We start from the raw sequence: 24,604 nt of genomic DNA, 5'->3' as shown, positions 1-24,604 counted from the left end.
GTAAGTTAGGGTTGAAAAAATTATGGATTGTGAGTACCTTCTATTTCAAAGATTTTAGTTCCCAAATTAATGATTTTCTTTCTCATCTAGATGTATTTTAAAAATAAACAAAATGTTGAGATCATAGTCTACATGAAATTTCATGTTTTTCTTCAATTTTTTTTTCTTTAAACTATCAAAAGTGTATTTTCTTCTCTTGACCATAAATTGCTTGGCCTTAAGCACCTTTTTAATGTCCATGTAACAGTCCATTGAGGGGGATGCGTTGTGACTTAATCATTCCCCAAGTTTTGAACATTCAAATATAGAAATCAATCTAGTTTGACTTAATTGAAAATAAAAATAGGTGATATTTGAAATATGCAAAACTTATTTGGAATTGGCTGAAAAGACTAAATTCTTCATCTCCAAATATTTAATATGTATGCAAAAAGACTTTAGCTTGGGACTATGGCTGCACCTGGACAAATTCCAAAGCAATTCCTCCCTGAGGACACATTAAAATCCTGAATTGTGATTCATGTATGTGCAGTAGCTACAAATGAAAGACATCTTGGATGTTTTTTATTTAGAACAGGTAGATATTCATTTTCAGATGATGGATGTCACATTCCAAACTTCGGTCCAAATAAAAAAAAAAAAACTAAACTCGTTGCCACTGAATTCAAACTTATGGCAACCCTATGTGTTACAGAGCAAAACTCTCCTTTACAGAAGAAGCCCTTTCTTCCGGGGTGCTACAGAGTGGGTTTGAAGTTTAACCTTTATGTTAGCAGTCAAGTGCAAAGCGTTTGCCTCACACAGGGACCTAACTTCAGTCCAAGCTGCTGAAAAAAGCTCTTCTCCACTGACACTGTCAACCCAGATTGAACACTGGATGCTGGGGGAGGGGAGGGAAGGGAAGCTGCCCCCCTGCATGGACTCTGCCAGCAGAATTATCACAGTGGGTGCGTTTTGGCACTTTTTTATGTACCATATAAGGCTCAATCTGATCTAAGTCTGGTTAAGTGTAAAATAGATTCCCTGTATCAGTGGGTTGTAACACTAGTAATGGTGCCTTCATTACTACTATACTTCATGCACCTCTGAGAATTTCACCAATGTATGAGGACAGGTTCTCTTTGACCATGTCACACGTTGCTAAAAGCAGTTTTAAGATGTACTAACGTTTAACGTCCATTATAAAACCCTCGTGGCGTAGTAGTTAAGAACTACAGCTGCTAACCTAAAGGACAGCAGTTCAAATCCACCAGGCGTTCCCTGGAAACCATATGGGACAGTTTTACTCTGTCCTATAGGGTCATTATGAGTCGGAATCGACTCGAGGGCAACGGGTTTGGTTTTTAACCACCATTAATCTCTCTTTGGTATCCAGGGGACTGCTCACTGTTTTTCAACATAAAAATGGTACACTAATCATTAAGGGTGATGGAAAAATTCCGGATAAATGGTGATGGTTGATCAGCATGATGAGCGTAAGTCACTTAACTGTACATGGGAAGTGTTGAAATGGCAACTATTTTGCTACCTACATATTTGCCACAATTAAAAAAGATATACTATTCAGGCCCTGGCAACAGGTTAAACATTGCTCATTGAAACATGTGACTTAGTACATGCCATCAGATCTAGGTGAGGTAGAGAGTAAATTTTGTTTCTATTTGGGCACTATAGTGATGCAGGGCAGCTGTAAACATCGGGACAGGTTGTACACTGTGCAAGGGCTCCACATTTTTTTTTCTCCCATTTTAACCATTTTTATTTAAGGGCTCCACATTTAAAGGGCTCCATTCACATTGCCAACTTTATAGGCTTGTGTACTTATTATTATATAATTATAATCTTCTGGCAAACAGTGTCTTATTCTAACAAAACATATTTAAACAACCTTCTAACAGATGGAAGTCAAATGTGTAAAGAGCATCTTTCTCTAACTTGTGCAAAGGCGCTGCATGGAAACGCCACCCAGCAACTGGGATAAGGAGTGAAGCCTGCCTTTTAGGCACTGCCCTTTAAAATTCACACACACAGGCCCTGAGGTGCCACTGCTGATACTAGAACCTAGCCCTTGAGACTTGACTGTATCCCTGCCTGTGGTTCTTTTAAGCACTGAACGGGTATAAACTGGCCTGTGCTTTGTCCACCTGCCTTTGGGAGTCTGGCTGATGGAAATCTCCTACAAAGATGGATTCAATCTGGGGTTCTGAGAAGTTGGGTTTCTGAGGACAAGACCCTGGCCCAGTGTGACTTCATCAAAGCCCCATCTTAGGGCAACACCTGGGGTTGACAAATGCTGGAGTCCATGGGTGGTACAAATAGTTCATGTGCTCAGCTGCTAACTGAAAGGTTGGAGGTTGGAGTCTACTCGGAGGTGCCTTGGAAGAAAAACCTACCATTGAAAACCCTATGGAGCACGGTTCTACTCTGACATACATGGTGTCACCATGAGTCAAAATCAACTTGTCAGCAACAGGTTACACTGCCAAATGTTGCCTGAAGTGGGTCCCAGCGGGCTATGTCAGAACCATCAGAGATGCCTGTTAAGCATGCAGAGTCTCCAACCCAGCAGGACTGAGGTGGGTCCAGAGGTCTGTATGTTTAACAGGTGACTCTCATGTCCAGGCAAGTTTAGGAAACTGTTTTAGTAGGGGGACTGAGATCAGATTAACTCAGGCTCAGGCAGTACCCTCACCTTATGGAAGGGAAGAAATGTGGGAAAATGGACTTACTAGCCAAGTTCAAAAAAGACTTGTATGTATGGTGGGAATAGGAAAAGAAAACCCTGGGAAGTCAGATCCTGCCTCTGCCTCTGCTGGGGTGGGCTGGGTGCAGAGCTAGTGAGTGTACAACACACCTGGCCCTCAGGAGGGGGAGGGGGCTTGTCATCCCGCAGCCACAGGTCAAAGAGCAAAGCAAGACAGCGCTGCCTGTCCTGAGGATTGGCCCATGCGGCCAACACCCTGGGAAAGGCGATAGGCCTTTGCCCCATTCTACCTTACATTCAGAATCAATGAAACTCCAGGGACAGAGGCAAACCAGGCACTGAAATGCTGTGGGTTAGTGACAGAATGGCGGGTATCAGGGACAGGCCACCGAATCCTAGACAGTCCAAGGGGCTGCAAATGATTGCCCACCCTGGGTTCCAGCCCCCACCCCACCCCAGCCATCTCCTATGCTCAGAGCAAAGTCCGGGGGCGGGGGGGGGGGTGGGACCTGGCTCTAGATTGGATCTCACTGCCCACCAGCATCTTTAACAGTGGACAGTATCGGTCCGGAGATGAGGCGGTGGGGGTCTAGATGAAAAAAGTATCTTCCTCCAAGGACCTAGTTTTAAGCCTCCACAGCCAGTTTGCTCCAATCTCCATGGTCAAGACTGCCTTAACTTGGAGGAAGGGGAAGCGGGGCTAAGCAGGCCCCCTCACCCACAGTAACTGAGACCTGAAAGCCTCTTTACTAAACCCCTGAGAGTCTTCAGCAGAACTCCTTCCTGCTGGGCCCAGACAGGGAAAGTGGGAGGTGGAGTCTCAGTCTTGGCCTCTGTCTGTGAAGGCACAGCTCCACGGGGCCTTTGCCATTGATTCTTTCCAAGAAGCAACAGTTGCTTCCTACTTTCCTTTTAAAAGAGCCTTGTTGGTAGGTGGTGAGTTAGGCCCAAGAAACCAAACCAGTTCAAAATGAATTAGTTTCAGTGCTAGATGTTAGGAAGAGACCCTGGTAGCTGTGAAGTAGTGGGAAATACAATAGATCTTTCTAAGGTGAAAACCTATGTCTGCTTGTACCACTGTCCCCAAGTAGTAGGACTTTGGGCACTTTACTTGACTTCAGCCTTAATTTCTACAAAATGGCTTAAGACCACAAGTACATTGAAGCACTGGGAAGACATACAACTGTCATCGCTACTGCTCACAACTGTCCTGATCCCTGACCTCAGGACTGACAGGGGAGGGACCTGAGCCTCCCACCCCTTCTCCCCACAGGCCAGCCTTTTGTTCCTCCCCTGGCCCCAGGGAACATAGTGTAACCAAGAGGTGTTGCTGAGGAACTGGGGTGTCCTCCCCTCAGACTCCAGCTGGGAAGAGCAGAGTGCTCAAGTGTGGTCATCAAGGAACAAGGTCCAAGACCAATAGGCAGGGCCACGTGGAGGTGGGAGGGAGAGGCAGGAGCCAGTGGGATAACCAGTAAACACTTTACACAACAAATGGGAAGGCCCTGGGGAAGGACAGGCAGGAGAGGAGGGAGCAAAGAGAAAGAGGGCAAGCAAGTGCCCAGGGCATGAGGTTCAGCTGAGGGACAGGGTCAGGCCCCAAAATAACCCTGGGCCCTCCCTGTGTTTGCTGTTCCCAACAGCTGGTAGGTTCTGCCTCCAGTGGGAGGATGGGGGCGGCTGAGAGAAGGTGAGGGCCAGGAAGGAGCAACAAGGGGCTCCAGGGCACTCCTGAGGGGTTGAAAAGGACTCAGAAATCGGGACAAAAAAGGCCAAGAGGTTTTTACTCTGCACACTGTACTGTGAGCCCCAGGGAAGAGGGCCAGAAGAGCGTAAGGTGTCCCCAGGGCAGGGTTAGCAGGGAAGGGGAGCTATGGGTGCTGCAGTCTTGCTCCCCTGTAGGGTAAGGCATGGGGACTGAAGGCTGGGCATGCCTCCTGTGGGCTCCAGTCCTGGTGCCCAGCTCAGACCCCCACCCCTCCTGAGTTTACATCAGAGTCCTTGGCAGTCCTGAAACCACATGGCCTGGTCAAGCCCATGTCAGGAGAGATGCTTGGCTGAGGGATAAGACCGGCTCAGGCTAACCGCTACTGTTCTGAGTTCTTCCTGGGGCTGTGCTTTCCTTGGCGGGAAGAGGGCACAGCTGAGGCAGGAAGGACCCTGGGGCTGGAGAAGCCGCCTTTGCTTGCCAGAGCCTGCCCCAGCTTCTTTAGCTTCCAGGTCAGGGGTCTCTTGCTACACCCTTGGTACAGGGGATGCTGGGTTAGGCTCAAAGCTCATCGGCGGGGCTATGTGTGAGTGGGGATGCCTTCTGGATGCCCTCCTCCTCCTCAGGGCCGGAGTCTCCCTCGAGGTCACCCAGCTCTTTCCTCTGTTTGCTGCTGCTGCTCCTGCCACCTGAGGCCTTGGCCTTGCTGCCCTTCTTCTTGGACTTCTTCCTTCCCAGGGCAGCCGTGTCCCCCTTCTTGCCAGACCACTGCTCTGCCAGGCAACCTGGAGTGAGGAGGGAAGATTCCTCAACAGAGGCACCTCAGGAGTGGCTTCCTGGGTGAGAAGCACTGACTGGGGAGCAACTGGAGTTGGCACCCACCTCCTCCCTCACTGTGTCCACCAGGCCCCCTGGGGGCATCTGCGTGATCCACTGTTCTGCACCTGGTGCCTCTTATCTCACCGTGCCCTGTGACATCCGCAATTCCCTTTCCATCCTCTCCCTACCCACCTTCCCTGAGGGGGGGAGCAAACCAGAAAATCCTTTGGGACCATTCGCCTACCCTCTCCCTCCCCTCAGACTCACTGGTGTCCTTTCCCTTGAGCACGTGGTTGGCACAGAGGAACTCTGTCAGGTCCTCCTCCTGGTGGTTCCTGTACCAGTCCTCGATCACCTCCTCAAACTCCTCCACCATCACGTCGCACTGTTAATCACAATGCCTCACGCTGGCAAAGCCCAAGCACCGGGCTGCCTCACAGATGAGCTCACTGAGCCTCACAACCCACTGCAAGATGGCAGGTGGCTGCAGTTCTCCTAAGGACTCTGAAGCCTGGGAGGTGAAATGGCCTGACCAGTCACCCAGCTCTTGGTGGCCTTCCTCAGGCACAGACCCAATCCCACCCAGCCCCGAGAGCTGAAGGGCCTGTACCTGCTTCTTGAGGTCCGCCACCTCTGCTGAGGTCTCGTTCCACAGCTCGTAGGGGATGTCCATCACCACCTTGACTCCTTTGTGCACCAGGTTGTGTAGCGTCTCAAAGGTCTCTGACATGCCCTGGAAGGGGTGGCCAGACATGGGAGGCAGGGCCACCTTCTCTACATCCCTCCCTCCTCTCCTGGTGGGGATGGAAGCCCGAAGAGAGACAGACACACATACACACACACACACACATCCTGCCTCCCCACATGGTCTCCTTTTAAAGAGATCTACTGTTGCCCTCAGGCTCCACCTTTAGCCTTTTCCAGGAAATAAATTTAGTCTTGGCCCTTTCCCCTCTGTATGGCTGGGCATACTCACTTCCCTATGTCTAAGCCACTCTGGCTTCTTCCTAGAGCTTGTGACTTTCCTTGGTGAGAAGAGGGCACAGCAGGGGCAGGGAAGACCCTTTATTCTGTTAAAAATCTCTCCTAGCTATCTAGGTCTCCTCAGAGACAACATGTTATGTCTCCTTTATCTTTTCAGAGTTAATTCATACAATAAACGGGAACACATACATACAAATATATCCTTCCTTTTTACACTTTTTATACAATCACTAGCGTATCATGTACAAGATTCTGCACCTTGATTTTTTTACATGACAATATATTTGGGGGATAGTTTTGGTTCAGTTCATAAAGAGTTCCCTCATTCTTTTTTTTATAACTGCATAATATTTCATCAAATGGTTATATCCATTAATTCAACTACTCCACTACTACTGGAGAAAATCTAGGTTGTTTCTAATCTTTTGCTGTGGAAAGTAATTTTAAACATTTTTATATGTTTCAAACATGGGTTTAGTACCAACTACAGCACAAAATTCACACACATTTTAAAGATAAGACCTAAGACTTCTACCATTTTAGATTACACCCTGAGATCCCCTAGGGGTTTATGACCAATATCCTTTGCAGGGGGTGGGGGAGGATACTTGGTGGAAAAATGTGAAGGCAACTCTCCTACCATGTGCTAGGCACAGAACTGGACAGCTCACTCACCAAGGAGAGAAGCCTCTGTGCAGAGCTAACGCACTACACAGGACACAGGCACCCTGTGGAGTCCAGGTGCCGGGCATGTGGGCCCAGAGCGGGGAATGGACAATGAGCTCCCACCAAGTGTCTTCTGACATTCCTTAAGCCCCCATGCTTCTTCACATCCTGGGCCTTGGTCAGTTCTCCCTGCTCATGTGCTTTAAGCCCCTAGGGGGTTGCCACCCTGGGGTTATTTCTGCCTATGTCTGAGACTGAAGCAGGACCCCGAGGGGCAGGCCCAACCCATGATGGACATTACTACTGCCAATGAAAACTCAGGCCACCTAAGATGGAAGGTTGAGCAGTGTGCAAAGAGCCACTGTCATGGACTGAATTATGCGCGTATCAACTTGGTTAGGCCATGATTCCCAGTATTGTGTGGCTGTCCTCCATTTTGTGACTAATTTTATGCTAAGAGGATTAGGTTGGGATTGTGACACCATGCTTACTGAGGTCACCTCCCTGATCCAATGTAAAGGGAGTTTCCCTGGGGTGTGGCCTGCACCACCTTTTATCTCTCAAGAGACAAAAAGGAAAGAGAAGCAAGCAAAGCACTGGGGACCTCGTACCAATGACCAAGAAAGCACCAAGATTAGAGCATGTCCTTTGGACCTGGGGTCCTTGCGCCTGAGAAGCTCCTCGACCAGGGGGTGATGACAAGGAAACTTCCTCCAGAGCCGACAGAGAAAGAAAGCCATCCCTCGGAGGTGACACCCTGAATTTGGACTTTTAGCCTACTTGACTGTGGGGAAATAAATTTCTCTTTGTTAAAGCCATCCACTTGTGGTGTTTCTGTCATAGCAGTACTAGATGACTAAGACAGGCATTGATAAGGAATGGGAAGAGGCCAAGGAGACACACTTGGATACATGAAGGCTGGACCCCAGAGGGGATGAAGGACAAGCACAAACCCAACCTTGGCGAACCGGTTGCTGCCGGTCCTCTCCTTGTGCAGGCTATAGTCCAGGAGCCTCTTGCAGATGGTTTCTGTGACTTCAATTAACCGTAAGTCCCTGCCAAGACAGCAGCACAAGAGGAACTGAGTTCCTCCCCTCCTAGCCCCAGTGGCTTAGTGGTCCATCCCTCCAGCCCTGCTGCCCCAACACTGCGCATCTCACCAACGGGAAGTCAGAGCTGGAAGGAAGATAGGTCATCTGGTCTGGGGGCTCTGAAATGCTGGAACACAGACCAGAGAGACAAAATTTTAACGGGTCTAAGGCAAAATAATGAAAATAGGGGAATTTTTTATAAAGCTAAATGAGCCTGTATTTAGATTTTCTAATAAAGGAAGATGTATTCAATTTTAATGTTAAAATATTATTTCATTATAGCTGATGGAAGTTTTGTTGTTTTTCGGAATTTAAAAAATATTTATACTGGGCAAAATAAAAAGTTGGCAATTCTATGCCACCAACATCGAAAAAAAAAACCATTGATCCATGAAGTCCAAGAGTCTGGGAATCACAGATGAGGAACGTGAGGCCCAGAAAAATCAAGGGATTTAAGAAGGTCACACAATAGGTGGGGGCAGAACCAGTAGGCAAAATCACGTCTCTGTTAGCACTGCCTCCCCTGTGATGGAGGGCTTGTCCAGCTGGAAGAGAGAAGGGAATGCCAAGCCCCCGAGGGTTCCAGGAACAAAGGAGGCCAAGCCAGCCAGTGGCCATCACTTACGATTTGGTGTATTTGACTCCAGAGGCCTTCCGGTCCAGGATGCCATAGCCCGTGTCGATCACCTCCTTAGTCTTGCCGGTTTCCTCAAAGGCGGACTTCAGCTCCACAGCAACATATTTACACACTGGGGGAGAGAGGCCCAGCACAGCCCATGAGCGCTCCTGGGCCTCTGATAGGGACCCAATCCTGCTGCCGATGAGTCCATTCCAATTCAGCGACCCTACAGGACAGAGCAGAACTGTCCCATAGGGTTTCCGAGGCTGTAATATTTTTTAATTTTTTATTGTGCTTTAAGTGAAAGTTTACAATTCCAGTCAGCTTCTCATACAAAAACTTATACACACATTGTTATGTGACCCTAGTTGCTCTCCCTACAATGTGACAGCATACTCCTTCTCTCCACCCTGTATTCCCCACGTCCATTCAACCAGCTCCAGTCCCCCTCTGCCTTCTCATCTCACCTCTAGACAGGAGCTGCCCACATAATCTCATGTGTCTACTTGAGCTCAGAACCAAGGCTGTAATATTTATGGAAGCAGGCTGCCAAATCTTTCCCCCACAGAGCAGCTGGTGGGTTTGAACCATTGATGTTTTGGTTTGCAGCTGAGTGCTTAACCACTGCGCCACCAGGGTTTCTTGAGAGGGACCAGCTTCCAGCAAACAAAGCTAGGCAAGCGTCCTCTCCTAAATAGGGTAAACACCCAGCGCAGAGAAGGAGTTAGTTCACTTTGTGAAACTGTGGCTCCCAGGTCGACCGTCCCATTGCTACTCTTGGTCCTTACCCTATTTCTTTTTCCTCCATCATTTTACTTTGAAAATTTTCAAACATACAGAAAAGCTAACAGTGAATAACTATGTCTTTGATTTGCATTCAACAATTGTTATTGATGTCCCACAACCTCTTTCCAACAAACAATATATACGTTGTTTTTGTTAAACCATTTTGAAAGTAAGTTGTAGACACCATGACCTTTCATCCCTCAAATAAGTCATCATCCATCTCCTGAGAACTTCCTATACAACCATAATACAGTATGATACTCAAAGAATAAACAGTAATTCCAATATCATCGAGTACTCAGTCTATATTCAAATTTCCCCAATTGTCCCCAAAACGTCTTATATAGCTGTTTTATTATCTGGCTTCACATTATTGTTCCAACACCAGCTCTCTATTCCTACAAAGTTAATTTGCTCCATATCCCCTCCAGAGGCTCGTTCTCACCACTTCTGCATATTTATTTTCTCATTTCCTCTTACCCTTCCTCAAACGGTTATTATGCAACTCCAATGGGGCGGGCTGAGAAAACTGAAGAAAAAATTCAAGCCTCAAGTTGCCATATTGAAGGATTCTATGGGGAAAATATTAAATGACTCAGGAAGCATCAAAAGAAGATGGAAGGAATACAAAGAGTCACTACACTAAAATGAACTGGTCAATGTTCAACCATGTCAGGAGGTACCATATGAGCAGGAACCAATGGTACTGAAGGAAGAAGTCCAAGCTGCACTGAAGGCACTGGTGAAAAACAAGGCTCCAGGGACTGACAGAATACCAATTAGATGTTTCTACAGACGGATACAGCACTGGAAGGACTCACTTGACTACGCCAAGAAATTTGGAAGATAGCTACCCAGCCAACTGACCAGAAGAGATTATTTATGCCTACTCCCAAGAAAGGCCATCCCATCAAATGTGGACATTATTGAACAGTATCATTAATATCACACACAAGTAAAATTTTGCTGAAGATCATTCAAAAGCAGCTGCACCAGTATATTGACAGGGAACTGCCAGAAACTCAGGCCAGATTCAGAAGAGGACGTGGAACCAGGGATATCATTGCTGATGTCAAATGGACCCTGGCTGAAAGCAGAGAATACCAGAAAGACGTTTACCTGTGTTTTATTGACTATGCAACGGCAGTCGATTGTGTGGATCATAACAAATTATGGATAACATTGTGAAGAACGGGAATTCCAGAACACCTGTGCTTATGAGGAACCTGTACATAGATCAAGAGGCAGTCGTTCAGACAAAACAAGGAGATCCTGCGTGGTTTAAAGTCAGGAAAGGTGTGCATCAGGGTTGTATCCTTTCACCATACTTATTCAATCTGTATGCTGAGCAAATATTCCGAGAAACTGGACTATGTGAAGAAGAACAAGGCATCAGGATTGGAGGAAGACTCATTAACAACCTGCATTATGCAGGTGACACAACCTTGCTTGCTGGAAGTGAAGAGGGCTTGAAGCACTTACTGAGGACAATCAAAGACCACAACCTTCAGTACAGATTACACCTCAAGGTAAAGAAAACAAAAATCCTCACAACTGGACCAATAAGCAACATCACCATAAATGGAGAAAGGACGGAAGTTGTCAAGGATTTCATTTTACTTGGATCCACAACTGACACCCATGGAAGCAGCAGTCAAGAAATCGAAAGACACACTGCACTGGGCAAATCTGCTGCAAAAGACCTCTTTAAAGTGTTGAAAAGCAAAGATGTCACCCTGAAGACTAAGGTGCCCCTGATCTAAGCCATGGTGTTTTCAATCACCTATGCATGTGAAAGCTGAACAATGAATAAGGAAGACCAAAGAAGAACTGATGCCTTTGAATTATGGTGTTGGCGAAGAATATTGCTAAAAGAACCAACAAATCTGTCTTGGAAAAAGTACAACCAGAATGTTCCTTAGAAGCAACGATGGCAAGACTATGTCTCACATACTTTGTACATGTTACCAAGAGGGATCAGTCCCTGGGGGACGTCATGCTTGGTAAAGCGGAGGGTCAGCAATAAAGAGAAGACCCTCAATGAGATGGACTGACACTGTGCCTGCAACAATGGGCTTAAGTATAACAATGATTGTGAGGATGGCACAGGACCGGGCAAGGTTTCATTCTGTTGTACATAGGGTTGCTATGAGTTGGGACTGAGTCGATGGCACCTAACAACAACAACATGTGTCAGGTGCTGCCTGGGGATAGAGAGATAGAAACAAGGTCCCTCCCTTTCAGACACTCACTCTGAAGGAGTCGAAACAGGGACAGACTACCCAGTAAGCATGTGCTTATCAGGGCATCAACAAAACAGACACCAGTTGTCCAAAGCAAAGACCCATAGATGCCAAGCAGACAGGACACAAGGAAAAGCAACTGCCACAGTGGAAGGGAACTGGAAAGGCACTAATGAAACTGATACCAACTCCAGTGCGTGAGAATGTACCTGCCAGAAATAAAGTTCACACTAGGTCACATGGGCATCCGTGTGCAAGGTTAAGCTATAAGGCCCCTACCACTTCAATGCCTTCATTGACAATGTCTCCTACAGTCCCCTCCCATATAACTGAAACTTCTTATCTCATCCAGTCTCTTGTGAGTATACTATTTCTTTCCAATAAAAAAGAGGTGGGGGTGGGCCATCATGTCTAACTCTTGCTACATTCGCCCAGTATGCAACTGGATCCAACATGAGCAGTTACTGAGTAAGGATGGATTAAGCATGGGTTGTATTCATTGACAGCAGGTCTCTAGTCCATTCTGAGAGAACTGTCTTGTACATCCACATCTGCGATCCAGCAGCTCCAGCCAGGAGGGCCAGCAATGTTCTTTGCCATGATACAAACTCAAGGGTATGCTCTTGCACACATTCTGTAAATAACCAATGGGAACTGCAATCCCAGATAACGCAAAAAAGCAAGGGACTGCGGTAAGTCGACCATCGCAATGAATTCAATCAAGTTACTTTTGAACTGTATAGCATTTATGTGGTGTTACGTCCTAAGTTTTGTGAACAATATTTATAGCTTTAAAATATGTTTGGGATACATGTGGATGCAACCTAGCATACATGATAATACTAACATGGGAAATAATATAATGCTAACATAGCATTTAAAAAATACTGGAAATATTAATATTTATCTAACATGAAAAGTTATGTACCAAACGAGTTTTTTTTTTTATTGTCTGTTGTGTGGGACACACTGCTTGATATTACTCTAGATATGCTAACAAACGAGGTATTAGGCACATTAAGAGAATGCTGAATTCAATATTTATTTATTGTGCAAAATATGTTTCTATTTTGCAACAAGTGTGTTTCTAAATTTGTCTACCAATTTAAACACCAAAGGGTGTTTATCAGAACATTACATTTATATTTTATCAGAATATTTACATACCTCCGTGTAAGGAAACTGAACAATTCCTCGAGGAAATTAAATGAATATTTAGATAATATAAATGTACTTTATTTTCCATTTCCCTTCAGACTGACTTTCTTTTAAGAAATTGATATTTTTACGACTCACAAAACAAACTTGCTTGTTGAGAAATGGTGCTATTGTTACATCAATTACGTACATACCTCTGAATATGGGAGTTGAACAATTCCACAAAGAAAATGTACACTTTACAAATTTTGTGTACGATAACATATTTTCCTTTTCATTTTGGACCAATTGGGTATAACCTAATATTCAGTTCTCTCTCACTGACCACATAAGAACATGCCAGCGGCACTATAATCACGTGATTCATGACATATCTCGTCCTGTCCTGCACAGAGCGAACCAAAACACATCCTCAGATTGCATATACCCTTGTGTATCTGTATCAAGCTCTCCGTGATTGTACTGCTCCCGACGGTGTCAGCAGTAGTCCAATCAACTGTAAAGACACAGCATCAAAGGACGTAAAGTGAATGTACAAGTTTTAAGGTATTATTTCAAGACTAAAAATACTCATGGAGATCTACGAAGGGCCCGCCAGCAAACATCGTAGGGCAAGCTAATGAAATTATTTCCGACTACTTTGTAAGTACTATTTTTTCTATCTTAGACCTGAATAACAAAATTATATGTTCCAAATCAATTTTTTTATTACTAATTTTCAAATATAAACCCTTATGTTAATGTCCAAATTCAAATGTAAATTTTGTTTTTTAAATTTTACTTGTTTTATTGATTTTCAATTATTCAAATTTGCTATAGTAGAACCAACTTTAAAAAATGACATAGTTTTATATTCTGGTACAATGAAATGGAAACAACTAAGTGGAGGGCAAAAACAAAAACTAGCAGAAGACAAAAAGAGAAGAATTTGTGAATCCCTAAAGACAATTCCAAAATTAACTTTCTAAAACATAATGAATCAGAAGAGATGTCCTCCGTTGAATACTCGAGTTTAATGGTGCAAACTGTACTGGTATCACTAGCACTGAAATTGCTAATAGCAATATGAACATAACAGAATTTTATTCCAAATTCTGCATCCATTCCTTGTTGCCATAAAAAAAATTACTAGTGGTGTAGAAAGAGAAACTATTTTAGAATCTTAAATTGTCGCATCTGCAGACCCCATAAATAACACAAATACAGACTCTGCTCTGTGGAATAGTTTTCTTCTAATGATGTTAATTATTGCATTGAAAGAGGGCCAAGCGGTTGTCAACATTACAGTGGACCATTTGAAAATTTGTGCCAAAAATTTCTGGATAGTAAACAAACAAGGTTCTGCAGCCAAAATATATTTCTAGGGTGCAAAGCTAATAGTGAACATTGTAAGAGGGAGTAGCTACTGTATTCTCCATCAGTCGGCTCTCTCTATTGTTTTGTCTGGAAACCATTCATTCCTCATTTAATTTTTGATTTGCTACAGATGGATTTAGTTATTGGTGCAACTCAAATATGATTGATAAACACGGTAACAGTTCAATTCACAGAGATTGAATGTTATCATATTTAAACTGGAGACATGGTTTTGCTTAACTCATGAACTGGAAACACAAATTAATGAAGAACATCAGTATTGGAAAGCCATTCTACAATGTATTGTTGCTGTCATCTTAACAATCACTGAATGTGGACCATCTTTTCAAGGAAAAAATTAAGTGTTTGGGTCCTCAAAAAATGGAAGTTTTTTGTGTTTACTTGAACTTGTTGCTCAATTCAATCTATTTTTAGCAGGCCGCATGTCAAAATATGGTTAACACAGGAAAGGGCAACCCATTGTATATATATCTAAAACAATGTGTGAAGAATAAACTTAGTAAGTGATAAAGTTCATTCAACTATTTTCAGTAAAATAAGTACAGCTCGATATTTCAGTTTGTCTATAGCTTATAGCTTCCACTCCTGATGCTTCTCATATAGATCGGCTAAGTATTGCTTTAAGATACTTATCTCCTCAGCAGATGGAAAACATGTCAAGTGATTTACCACATTTACTAGCTTTAAAAGTCATACTGGTCAAGAAATTGCAAATCAAGTACTTCACTATTTATGTGAAACCTGCAAAATTGATTTTTCTAAGTGCAGAGGCCAGTTGTATGACAACGCTGCCAATATGTCAGGGCGTTATAAAGGCGTAAAACAGAAAATCTTAGAGTGTAATGGATATGCCATTTTGCAGGACATACGCAGCACAGTAGATTCTTGTCCAAAAGCAGCTGGTATTTTTTCTACCGTTCAGTTACGCTACACATTTTTTGCCACCTCTACTCACTGACGAGCAGTTATTAAAACATATTTAGGCAATGATCTAGTATTAAATGTCCTCCTAGTACATGTCGGATAGCACACACTGTAGCAATGAGTGCAATCCTGGAATTGTACACTCGGATTCTAGAAGCCTTGGAAAATATCGCTGAAAACCAGACACGAAAAGGAGATACCAAAAGAGAAGCTGAAAACATTGCCAACAAAATACAAACACCAGAGTATGTACGCATATATTTACACGGAAGCATTTTCATCGGATGAGTCGAGCTCTCCAAGATTCACTAGTAAATTTAAAGACATGCACAGATCTCTACCAGTTATTGACAGGGTATTTACATAATTTAAGAGATAACTTTGAAAACATAACAAATACTGCCAAGTTCTAAACGCCAAGCAGTTCACCGTCACAGAAGCATCAGAAAGAAAAAAGTAAATGACGGAAGTGCTCCAGAAGTACTGTCAGGGATCAAGTTTGAGTAACCATTTACTACACCAACATTGACACACTTAAATCTTGCCTGAAAACGAGGACAAAAGCGTATGAAGCTCTTTCAAACAGATTTTCCTTCTTAAACAATGTGGATATACCTGATGAAGAATGCATGAAGGCAACCAAGAAAGAGGTGTAGGCTTATCCTCATGATTTAAATACGAACTTTTATGGTGAAGCGTGACAATTTCATTCTCGCGTGAGAACTAAGTTTACAGATTCAGGAAAGACAAATTTTACTCACGTAGGCATGTATGATTCCATAATAGAAGATAAAATACATGCATATTTTTCAATGTGGAAATCGCTTTAAACATATTCCTAACTTTAATGATCACAAACCACACAACAAAACGCTCATTTTCATCCCTAAAGAGACTTAAAAACCCTTAGCATATAATGATTCAGGAAAGACTCAATTTATTATCTTTATTATTTATGGAAGTAGATACTGTTAGGTAGCTTAACTGTGACGAAATCATTGAGGAATTTGTACAAAGAGTAGAAATATTTTTAATTATAACATGCTAGAGATGAAAAATCTATCTAGAAAGTATAAAACACAGTAATTTGTTGTAATATTTGTTTTCTGATTACTAAATTTTCCTTATGACATCTTTTCATTTGTTCATTCATAATTTTAGCATTTATTATGAGACAAGCAACAAAACTGAAGTACGAGCCATTTAAAACAAAATTGTTGAAAGTCAATTTTTCTTGTGGGAAATGAACACAATTTTACACTGATGGTTGAAACAACTAAGTTCACTAACTCATATTCTTTGTTGTATAATACATAGAATATACTTTTTGTAAAAAATACAGCATATAGTAAAAATCTTAGTACTCTGTGTACACTCAAAATTTTATAACCCAGTTCATCTCATTCCACTCAATGGCATACACCACTTTTGCATTCAATCACTAACAGCACAGTCACATTAAAAAAAAAAAGTTACATCATGGATAGCTAAGACACACACATACATACAGATGTATATATATAACTCACATATCCCCTTCGAATGCGTGAGTAAGCAGAGGAGGGGGCACCACAGATTACCAGTGCTCGGCGCCCTCACATGCCCTGAGTAGAAAACCAAAAACCAAACCAGATGCTGTTGAGTTAATTCCGAAAGGAGTAGAAAGAAGTGACAAAAGATAATTACCACCATGTGAGGTGCTTGAGGCCCTACTGTTGTTGCTGTTAGGTGCCATCCAGTCAGTCCTGACTTACAGCAACCCCATGTACAATAGAACAAAACACTGCCTGGTCCACGCCATCCTCAGAATTATTGCTGTTCGTTGAGCCCATTGTTGCAGCTGCTGTGTCAGTCCATCTCAACCGTCTATTTTACCAAGCATGATGTCTTTCCCCTCCTGATAACATGCCCAAAGTATGTGAAACGAAGTCTTGCCATCCTTTCTTCTAAGGAACATTCTGACTGTACATCTTCCAAGACAGATTTGTTTGTTCTTATGGCAGTCCGTGGTATATTCAGTATTCTTCGCTAACACCATAATTCAAAGGCATCAATTCTTCTTCGGTCTTCCTTATTCACTGTCCAGCTTTTGCATGCATATGAGGTGGCTTGAGTGAGGCACACCTAAATGCTTAAAGTGACATCTTCCCTTTTTAACACCTTAAAGAGGTCTTTTGCAGCAGATTTGCAATCCATCCTTTGATTTCTTGACTGCTGCTTCCATGGGGATGGATTGTGGATCCAAGTAAAATTAAATCCTTGGTAATTTCAATATTTTTTCTGTTTATCATGATGTTGCTTATTGGTCCAGCTGTGGGGATTTTGTTTTCTTTATGTTAAAGTGTAATTCCTACTGAAGGCTGTCGTCTTTGATCTTCATGAGTAAGTGCTTCAATTCCTCTTCACTTTCTGCAGGCAAGGTTGTGCCATCTGCATGTTGCAGGTTGTTAATGAGTCTTCCTCCAACTCTTGTGCCACTGCCTTCTTCATATAGTTCACCTTCTCAAGTTATCTACTCAGCATACAGACTGAATAAATATGGTGAAATGATACAACTCTGACACACACCCTTTCTCACTTTAAACCACTCACTATCCCCTTGTTCTGTCTGAATGACTGCCTCTTGGTCTATGTACAGGTTCTGCATAAGCACAATTCTTCCCAATGTTAGTATAATTTGTTACAATCCGCACACCTGAATGCCTCTGCATAGTCAATAAAACACAGTATTCTCTGCTTTCAGCCAAGATCCATCTGACATCAACAATATCTCTTGTTCCACGTCCTCTTCTGAATCTGGCTTGAATTTCGGGTAGTTCCCAGAATTGTGTGTGATATTAATGATATTGTTCACTAATTTCCACATTCTTCTGGGCCATCTTTCTTAAGAACAGGAACAAATATGGATCTCTGCCAGTCAGCTGGCTAGGTAGCTGTCTTCCAAATTTCTTGGCATAGACAAGTAAGCACTTTCTGTGTTTCATCCATTTGTTGAAACATTTCAACTCGTATTCAGTTAATTCCTGGAGCCTTGTTTTTTGCAAATGCCCTCAGTGCAGCTTAGACTTCTTCCTTCAGTACCATTGGTTCTTGATCATATGCTACCTCCTGAAATGGCTGAACATCAACCACTTCTTTTTGGTACGGTGACTCTGTGTATTCCTTCCATCTTCTTTCGATGCTTCCTGCATCGTTCAATATCTTGCCCATAGAATCCTTCAATATTGCAACTTGAGGCTTGAATTCTTTCTCCGGTTCTTTCAGCTTGAGAAATGCTGCATGTGTTCTTCTATTTAGGTTTTCTAACTCCAGGTCTCTACACATTTCACTGTAATACTTCATTTTGTCTTCTTGAGCTGCCCTTTGAAATCTTCTGTTCAATTCTTTTATGTGTTCATTTCTGCCATTCGCTTTAGCTACTCTACATTCAAGAGCAAGTTTCAGAGTCTCTTTTGACATCCATTTTGGTCTTTTCTTTCTTTCCTGTCTTTTTAATGACCTTTTGTTTTCTTCATGACAACCCCGGTGGCATAGTGGTTAAGAGCTATTGCTGCTAACCACAAGGTCAGCAGTTCGAGTCCACCAGGTGCTCCTTGGAAATTCTATGGGGCAGTTCTATTCTGTCCTATAGGGTCACTAAGAGTTGGAACTGACTCAACGGCAACGGGTTTGGTTGTTTTGGGTTTTATTTTCTTCGTGTATGATGTCTTTAATGTCATCCCACAACTCATCTGGTCTTTGGTCATTAGTGTTCAATGTGTCAAGTCTATTCTTGAGATAGTCTCTAAATTCAGGTGGGATATACTCAAGGTTGTACTTTGGCTCCCGTGGACTTGTTCTAATTTTCTTCAGCTTCAATTTGAACTTGCCTATGAGCAACTGATGGTATTGTCCATTGTCAGCCCCTGGTCTTGTTCTGACTGATGATATTGAGCTTTTCCATCATCTCTTTCCACACATGTAGTTGATTTGATTCCTATGTATTCCATCCGGTGAGGTCCACATATACAGTAGTCACTTACGTTGCTGAAAAAAGGTATTTGCAATGAAGAAGTCATTGGTCTTGTGAAATTCTATCACATGATCTCCAGCGTCATTTCTATCACCAAGGCTGTATTTTCCAACTACTGATCCTTCTTCGTTTCCACCTTTTGTATTCCTATCAGCAATAATTATCAATGCATCTTGATTGCTTGTTTGATCAATTTCAGACCGCAGAAGGTGGTAATAATCTTCAGTTTCTTCATCTTTGGCATTAGTAGTAAGTATGTAAATTTGAATAATAGTCTTATTAACTGGTCTTCCTATACCCACACCCACCAGTGCCATCGAGCTGATTCCGACTCATAGCGACCCTATAGGACAGAGTAGAACTGCCCCATAGAGTTTCCAAGGAGTGCCTGGTGGATTCCTATAGGCATATGGATATTATCCTATCACTGACAATGTTGTTCTTCAGGATAGGGTTTGAAATGTTCTTACTGACAATGAATGCAACGCCATTCCTCTTGGATTTGTCATTCCTGGCATAGTAGACAGTACGACTGGCTGATTCGATGTGGCCAAAACCAGTCCATTTCAGCTCACTAATGCCCAGGATATCAATGTTTACGTGCTCTATTTCATTTGTGACAACTTCCAATTTTCCTTGATTCTTCCTTCGTACATTCCATGTTCTGATTATTAATGGATGCTTGCAGCTGTTTCTTCTCCGTTTGAATAGTGCCACATTAGCAAATTAAGGTTCTAAAAGCTTGACTTCACCGTCATCATTAAAGTCAACTCTATTTTAAGGGGGCAGTTCTTCCCCAGTTGTATCTTGAGTGTCTTCCAACTTGATGGAAACCCTGGTGACACAGTGATTAAGAGCTTGGCTGCTAACCAAACGGTCGGCGGTTCAAATCCACCAGGCACTCCTTGGAAACCCTATGGGGCAGCTCTGCTCTGTAGTATAGGGTCGCTATGAGTCAGAATCACCTCAACAGCAATTGGTTTGGGTTTTTTTTTTTTTTTGTCCAACCTGAGGGGCTCATCTTCCGGCACTATATCAGACTACGTTCTGCTGCTATTCATAAGGTTTTCACTGGCCAATTTTTTTAGATGTAGACTGCCAGGTTATTCTCCTAGTCTTAGTCTGGAAGCTCCACTGAAACATGTCCAATCGGTGACCCTGCTGGTATTTAAAATACCAGCAGCATAGCTTCCAGCATCACAGCAACATGCAAGCCACCACAGTAGGACAACTGAGAGATGAGTGGTGGCTTGAGGCCCTAGTAAGTGCTTAATGCACTCTAGGCATTCTCTGCCCATTCTCCCAACCTCACTTTAAAAGCCTCCTCCCCCAGGAAGCCCTTCTGGACTAATCCCAGGTGCCCTTGATTTAGCTGGGGCTTCTGAAGGATCCATGCTCTCACTGAGGGCCTTTGGTCACCTCACGTGTTTCTCCAACTAGACTACAAGGGTCCCCAAAGTGAGCATCATGTATTGGATGCCTTCTGTACTCCCCTAGTCTGAGACTCTGTATGTGGTGGGCACTTAATATTGCTGATAGAGACAGTGTTTGTGGTTGAAGTTTCTGGTGTCTCTGAATGGAACGTAGTCTGTGGGCTAAATGCCATTAGTGTCGTTATAACACTAACAGCAGGGTTTGGCAGAAAACCAATTTACCACCAAAATAAAAAAATCCCCTGGAGGCTTCTATGGTGAAATTTTATAACGTATATATTACCCGTTGACTTTGAGAACTTGGAACATATGAAAATTCCAAAAGATAAGCTGATTATCTCAGAATCTGAAACGAACTGAAGGTGTCTCGCTTCCCTAGCTTCCCATCCGGGACCATGTGGCTCCCTCCCCTCTACCATCCTGTACTCTGTACAAGCACATCATTTTCCATGGCTCTCTTGCCCCCCTTCTCCCATGCCCTCAATGTGCAGTATTCCAGGCCTGGGGGACTGGAACATCCTTTCTTTCTTATATCCATTAACCACAACCTTGCTTCTCAACTCTTCCAAACCTCAACCCCTCAAGACCTCCTCTAGGGTTTCCACCCAGAACCAGACACAAAGGAGACTCATGGCACAGACCCCAGACCCTCAAAGACATCCACCCACTCTTTTTCTGGGCAGGTTCTCCTTCCTCTGTGCCAAGGCTTGTTCCACACAGGTTACTGAGCCAGGAAGCAGGCTTTGTGGGCCAGGCACAGCATTTAATACCAAAAGTATAATTATAAATAAAAACAATAATTATGAGAAGCCTAAGGATGGAGTTTGCCAAGCCATCCTATAACTGAAAATCCTTTTAATCTTCATCAATTATCTATAAAATGAGGTTGGTCTAGAATCATCTGGAAGATATGTGCCAGCTCTATGCATCTATGAATCTGTGATTGCCTCCTATGGGAAAAGAAATTTGAGCTCCTTAAACTGTGAGAACAGTAAGAGAAACGGTTGGGACTTTTTGAAAACAAAATTAGAAAACAAAGAGGAAGTGAAACCTCCAAAGGTTATCAGTAAGGACTAGAGGAAGAGTGAGAGGAAGCATGATAACCTTTTCACTGTTTTAATTCAAGAGCGTTTTAATTCAACCCAGGCTAGAATCCACACTGGGAGCCCAAACAGTGAAGTCAGCTCATCTAGGAGCATCTGGCCTTTAATCTTTCAAATAGAAGGATTATGGGCCCAAACCACTCTTACTTCTAGTGCTTAGGGAACATCTGGCTGTAAGCTTTGAATTACAGTAAGATGGATGAATAGTTAACTTTCTGGGGGGCCTGGGGTTAAGGTGGTGGAAAGGAGTTACTGTGAAGGTCAGAGTATAAAACTGAGAAAGAAATGAAGGGGAAGAAGAGATAGGTCCTTCATTGTCCTGGCTCTCTTGGAAGTTCCATTGCTCCACCCCTACTACTTTGGAATTCACTCCTTTTCTCCATATTACTAAAATCTTCCTCCCGTGCCAAGTTCCCCCAGGCTCTATTATTCCCCTAAAGTGACCCCTTAGGTCTCAGACCCTCCTGTCTCCTCCACACACACTTACAGGCCCTCTTCAACTTTCACTCTCAACAATCTGGTACCTCCAGTTACTAGCCCTTTTCACAGCCCCCATTTATTCATATTTATTCCAGAAACATTTACTGAGTGCCTACCAGGCACTCTGTGAACTGATATCTAAGAATCTTACCCTGCAAGTCTCTGTCCTCAAGGAGCTGTTTAGTGGGGTAGCCAATTATACAGACTAGGCCGGGTTGAGGGAATGAAGAGAACAGTCTCAGGTCCTTCTTCCCCCAAGACAAGTCATACAGAACTTTTCAGTTCCTCAAACCCGTTCTTTGCGTTTCTAGTCTGTAGCTCCGTTCTCTTCGCTTGGCTTACTGCTAATTACTCTTGAGGCTTCTCGTACGAAGCCCTTCCTGACCCCATCTACACACAGCCTCCCCCGCTCCAGGCTAGATGAGACGCTCCTCACCTGGCCCCCAAAGCCCTCTACTTCCCCTATCACATCATCTACTACACTGGATTAGAAATGCTTGTTTTCGTTTTTGGTTTTTAATCAATTTATGAGCTCCAGGAGGTCCGAGACCGATCTCTCAACCACCTCTGCGTCCTCAGAGCCTACAGGGCCAGGCGCACAGTAGGTTCTATGAATGACGAGCCCGTCCCGGAAGAGCCCAGGACGTTCCATTCCCCAGACCCTCCCGCACGCCCCGCCCCCTGACAGATACGCCCCCTCACCTTCGCATTTGCTGGGCAGTCGAACCCAGTCGGTCTCTTCGGCTCCGGCCTGGCTCGGGCCCAGTTCCGGGGTGGGCAGCAGCAGCAGCAGCAGCAGGGGAAGGAGTACAACGCAGCGGGGTCCGGGCTGGGACGCGCGCTCAGGCGACGACTCCATGGCCCACCCGGACCCGACCCAAGAGGACCCAGCAGTGCTTCCTCCCGCGGCGCGCGCTGGGCCGCTTTCCCGAGCCGCTTCCGGGACTGCACACGTGCCTTGGCGTAACCACGGCAACAGCGAGCTCATTGCCCGCCCCTCTTCTCGCTGCTTCAGCCCGCCCTCGAAGCGGAGGAAGACCCGCGGAGGACGCAGCCAATGGGCTTTGTCAGGGTTCGCCATCTGACGAATGGGAGGACGATCTTCTTTCGACTTCGGCCAGTCAGAGAGCGGATAGTGTCCGCAGCGACCTAGGCCAGTATCTCTTCTCACGCTTAACGGAGGCTCTGGGAGAGGCTGGACGAACAGAACCTGGGACGGGCAGTAGCGGTCTGGGCTTGGGTGGGAGGCAGTTGGGCGAACTGGTTCTGGAAGATGCGAAGGCCGTCTTCAAAGCCTTCTTCGCCTCCTTGAATGTCGCTTTCCTCCCGGGGTCAGCAAATCCTTCCTTGTTAGGTGCCGCCGAGTCGTTTCGGACTAGGTACAACAGAAGGAAACTGCCTGTTCCTGCGCCATCCTCACAGTTGTTGTTACGTTTGAGCCCGTTGTTGCAGCTACTGTATCAATCCAACTTGTTTAGGATCTTCCTCTTTTTCGCTGACCCTCGATTTTACCAAGATGATGCCCTTCTCCGGGGACCAGTCCCTCCTGATAATATGTCCAAAGTAAGCAAGAGGAAGTCTCACTACTCTTGCTTCTAAGGAGCATTCTAGCTGTACTCTTCCAGGACAGATTTGTTATTTCTTCTGCAGTCCATGGTATATAGAATATTCTTCGCCAACGCTGTAATTCAACGGCGTCAATTCCCCATCCATCGTTCTTATTCATTGTCCAACGTTCGCATGCATGTGAGGCGATTGAAAACACCATGGCTTGGATCAGGTGCCTTAATTCCTAAAGTGACGTCTTTGCTTTTTAACATCTTTAAGAGGTCTTTTGCAGGCAGATTTGCCCAATGCAATGCGTCTTTTGATTTCTTGACTGCTGCTTCCGTGGGCATTGATTGTGGATCCAAATAAAATTAAATCCTTGACAACTCCGATATTTTCTCCCTTTATCATGATGTTGCTTACTGGTCCAGATGTGAGGATTTTTGTTTTCTTTATGTTGAGGCGTGATCCATACTGAAGGCTGTGGTCTTTGATCTTCATCAGTAACTGCTTCAAGTCTTCTTCACTTTCTGCAAGCAAGGCTGTGTCATCTGCATATGGAAGGTTGTTAATGAGTATTCCTCCAACGCTGATGCTGAGTTCTTCTTCATATAGTTCAGCTTCTTGGGTTATTTGGTCAGAATACAGGTTGAATAAGTATGGTGAAAGGATACAACCCTGATGCACCTTTTTCTGATTTTAAACTATTCAGTATCCCCTTCTTCTGTTGGAATTACTTACTCTTGGTCTGTGTACAGTTTCCCCATGAACACAATTAAGAGTTCTGGAATTCCCATTCTTCGCAATGTTAGCCATAATTTGTTAACGATCCACACAATTGAATGCTTTGCATAGTCAGTAAAACACAGGTAAACATCTTTCTGGTGTTCTCTGCTTTTAGCCAAGATCCATCTGACATCAGCAATGGTATCCCTGGTTCCATGCCATC

The 24,604-nt window shown here is 44.0% G+C and overlaps 1 protein-coding gene across 3 annotated transcripts; it reads right to left on the bottom strand.

The window, feature by feature from the left end:
- Positions 1-4,469: 4,469 nt before the first annotated feature.
- On the bottom strand, positions 4,470-23,061 carry CNPY3 (canopy FGF signaling regulator 3). Of its 3 annotated transcripts, XM_049892399.1 has the most exons (7): positions 22,810-23,058; positions 8,598-8,721; positions 8,046-8,099; positions 7,840-7,978; positions 5,842-5,964; positions 5,499-5,616; positions 4,470-5,197 (listed from the first exon to the last, which is right to left on the bottom strand). In XM_049892399.1, the coding sequence occupies exons 1-7, from the start codon at positions 22,964-22,966 to the stop codon at positions 4,974-4,976; spliced, it is 939 nt and encodes a 312-aa protein (XP_049748356.1). In that variant the 5' UTR covers positions 22,967-23,058; the 3' UTR covers positions 4,470-4,973. The 3 variants fall into 3 exon arrangements, with proteins under 3 accessions (XP_049748356.1, XP_049748335.1, XP_049748345.1); XM_049892378.1 differs by lacking the exon at positions 8,046-8,099 and having other exon boundaries at positions 7,840-7,936; positions 22,810-23,055; XM_049892388.1 differs by lacking the exons at positions 4,470-5,197; positions 5,499-5,616; positions 5,842-5,964 and having other exon boundaries at positions 7,840-7,936; positions 8,042-8,099; positions 22,810-23,061.
- Between the last annotated feature and the right edge of the window lie 1,543 nt (positions 23,062-24,604).

The sequence above is a fragment of the Elephas maximus genome, chromosome 1, assembly GCF_024166365.1.
Source record: "Elephas maximus indicus isolate mEleMax1 chromosome 1, mEleMax1 primary haplotype, whole genome shotgun sequence".
NCBI classification, from domain to species: domain Eukaryota; kingdom Metazoa; phylum Chordata; class Mammalia; order Proboscidea; family Elephantidae; genus Elephas; species Elephas maximus.
The sequence above is the reverse complement of the archived record's forward strand: the minus strand, read 5'-3'. Positions and strand labels throughout refer to the sequence as shown.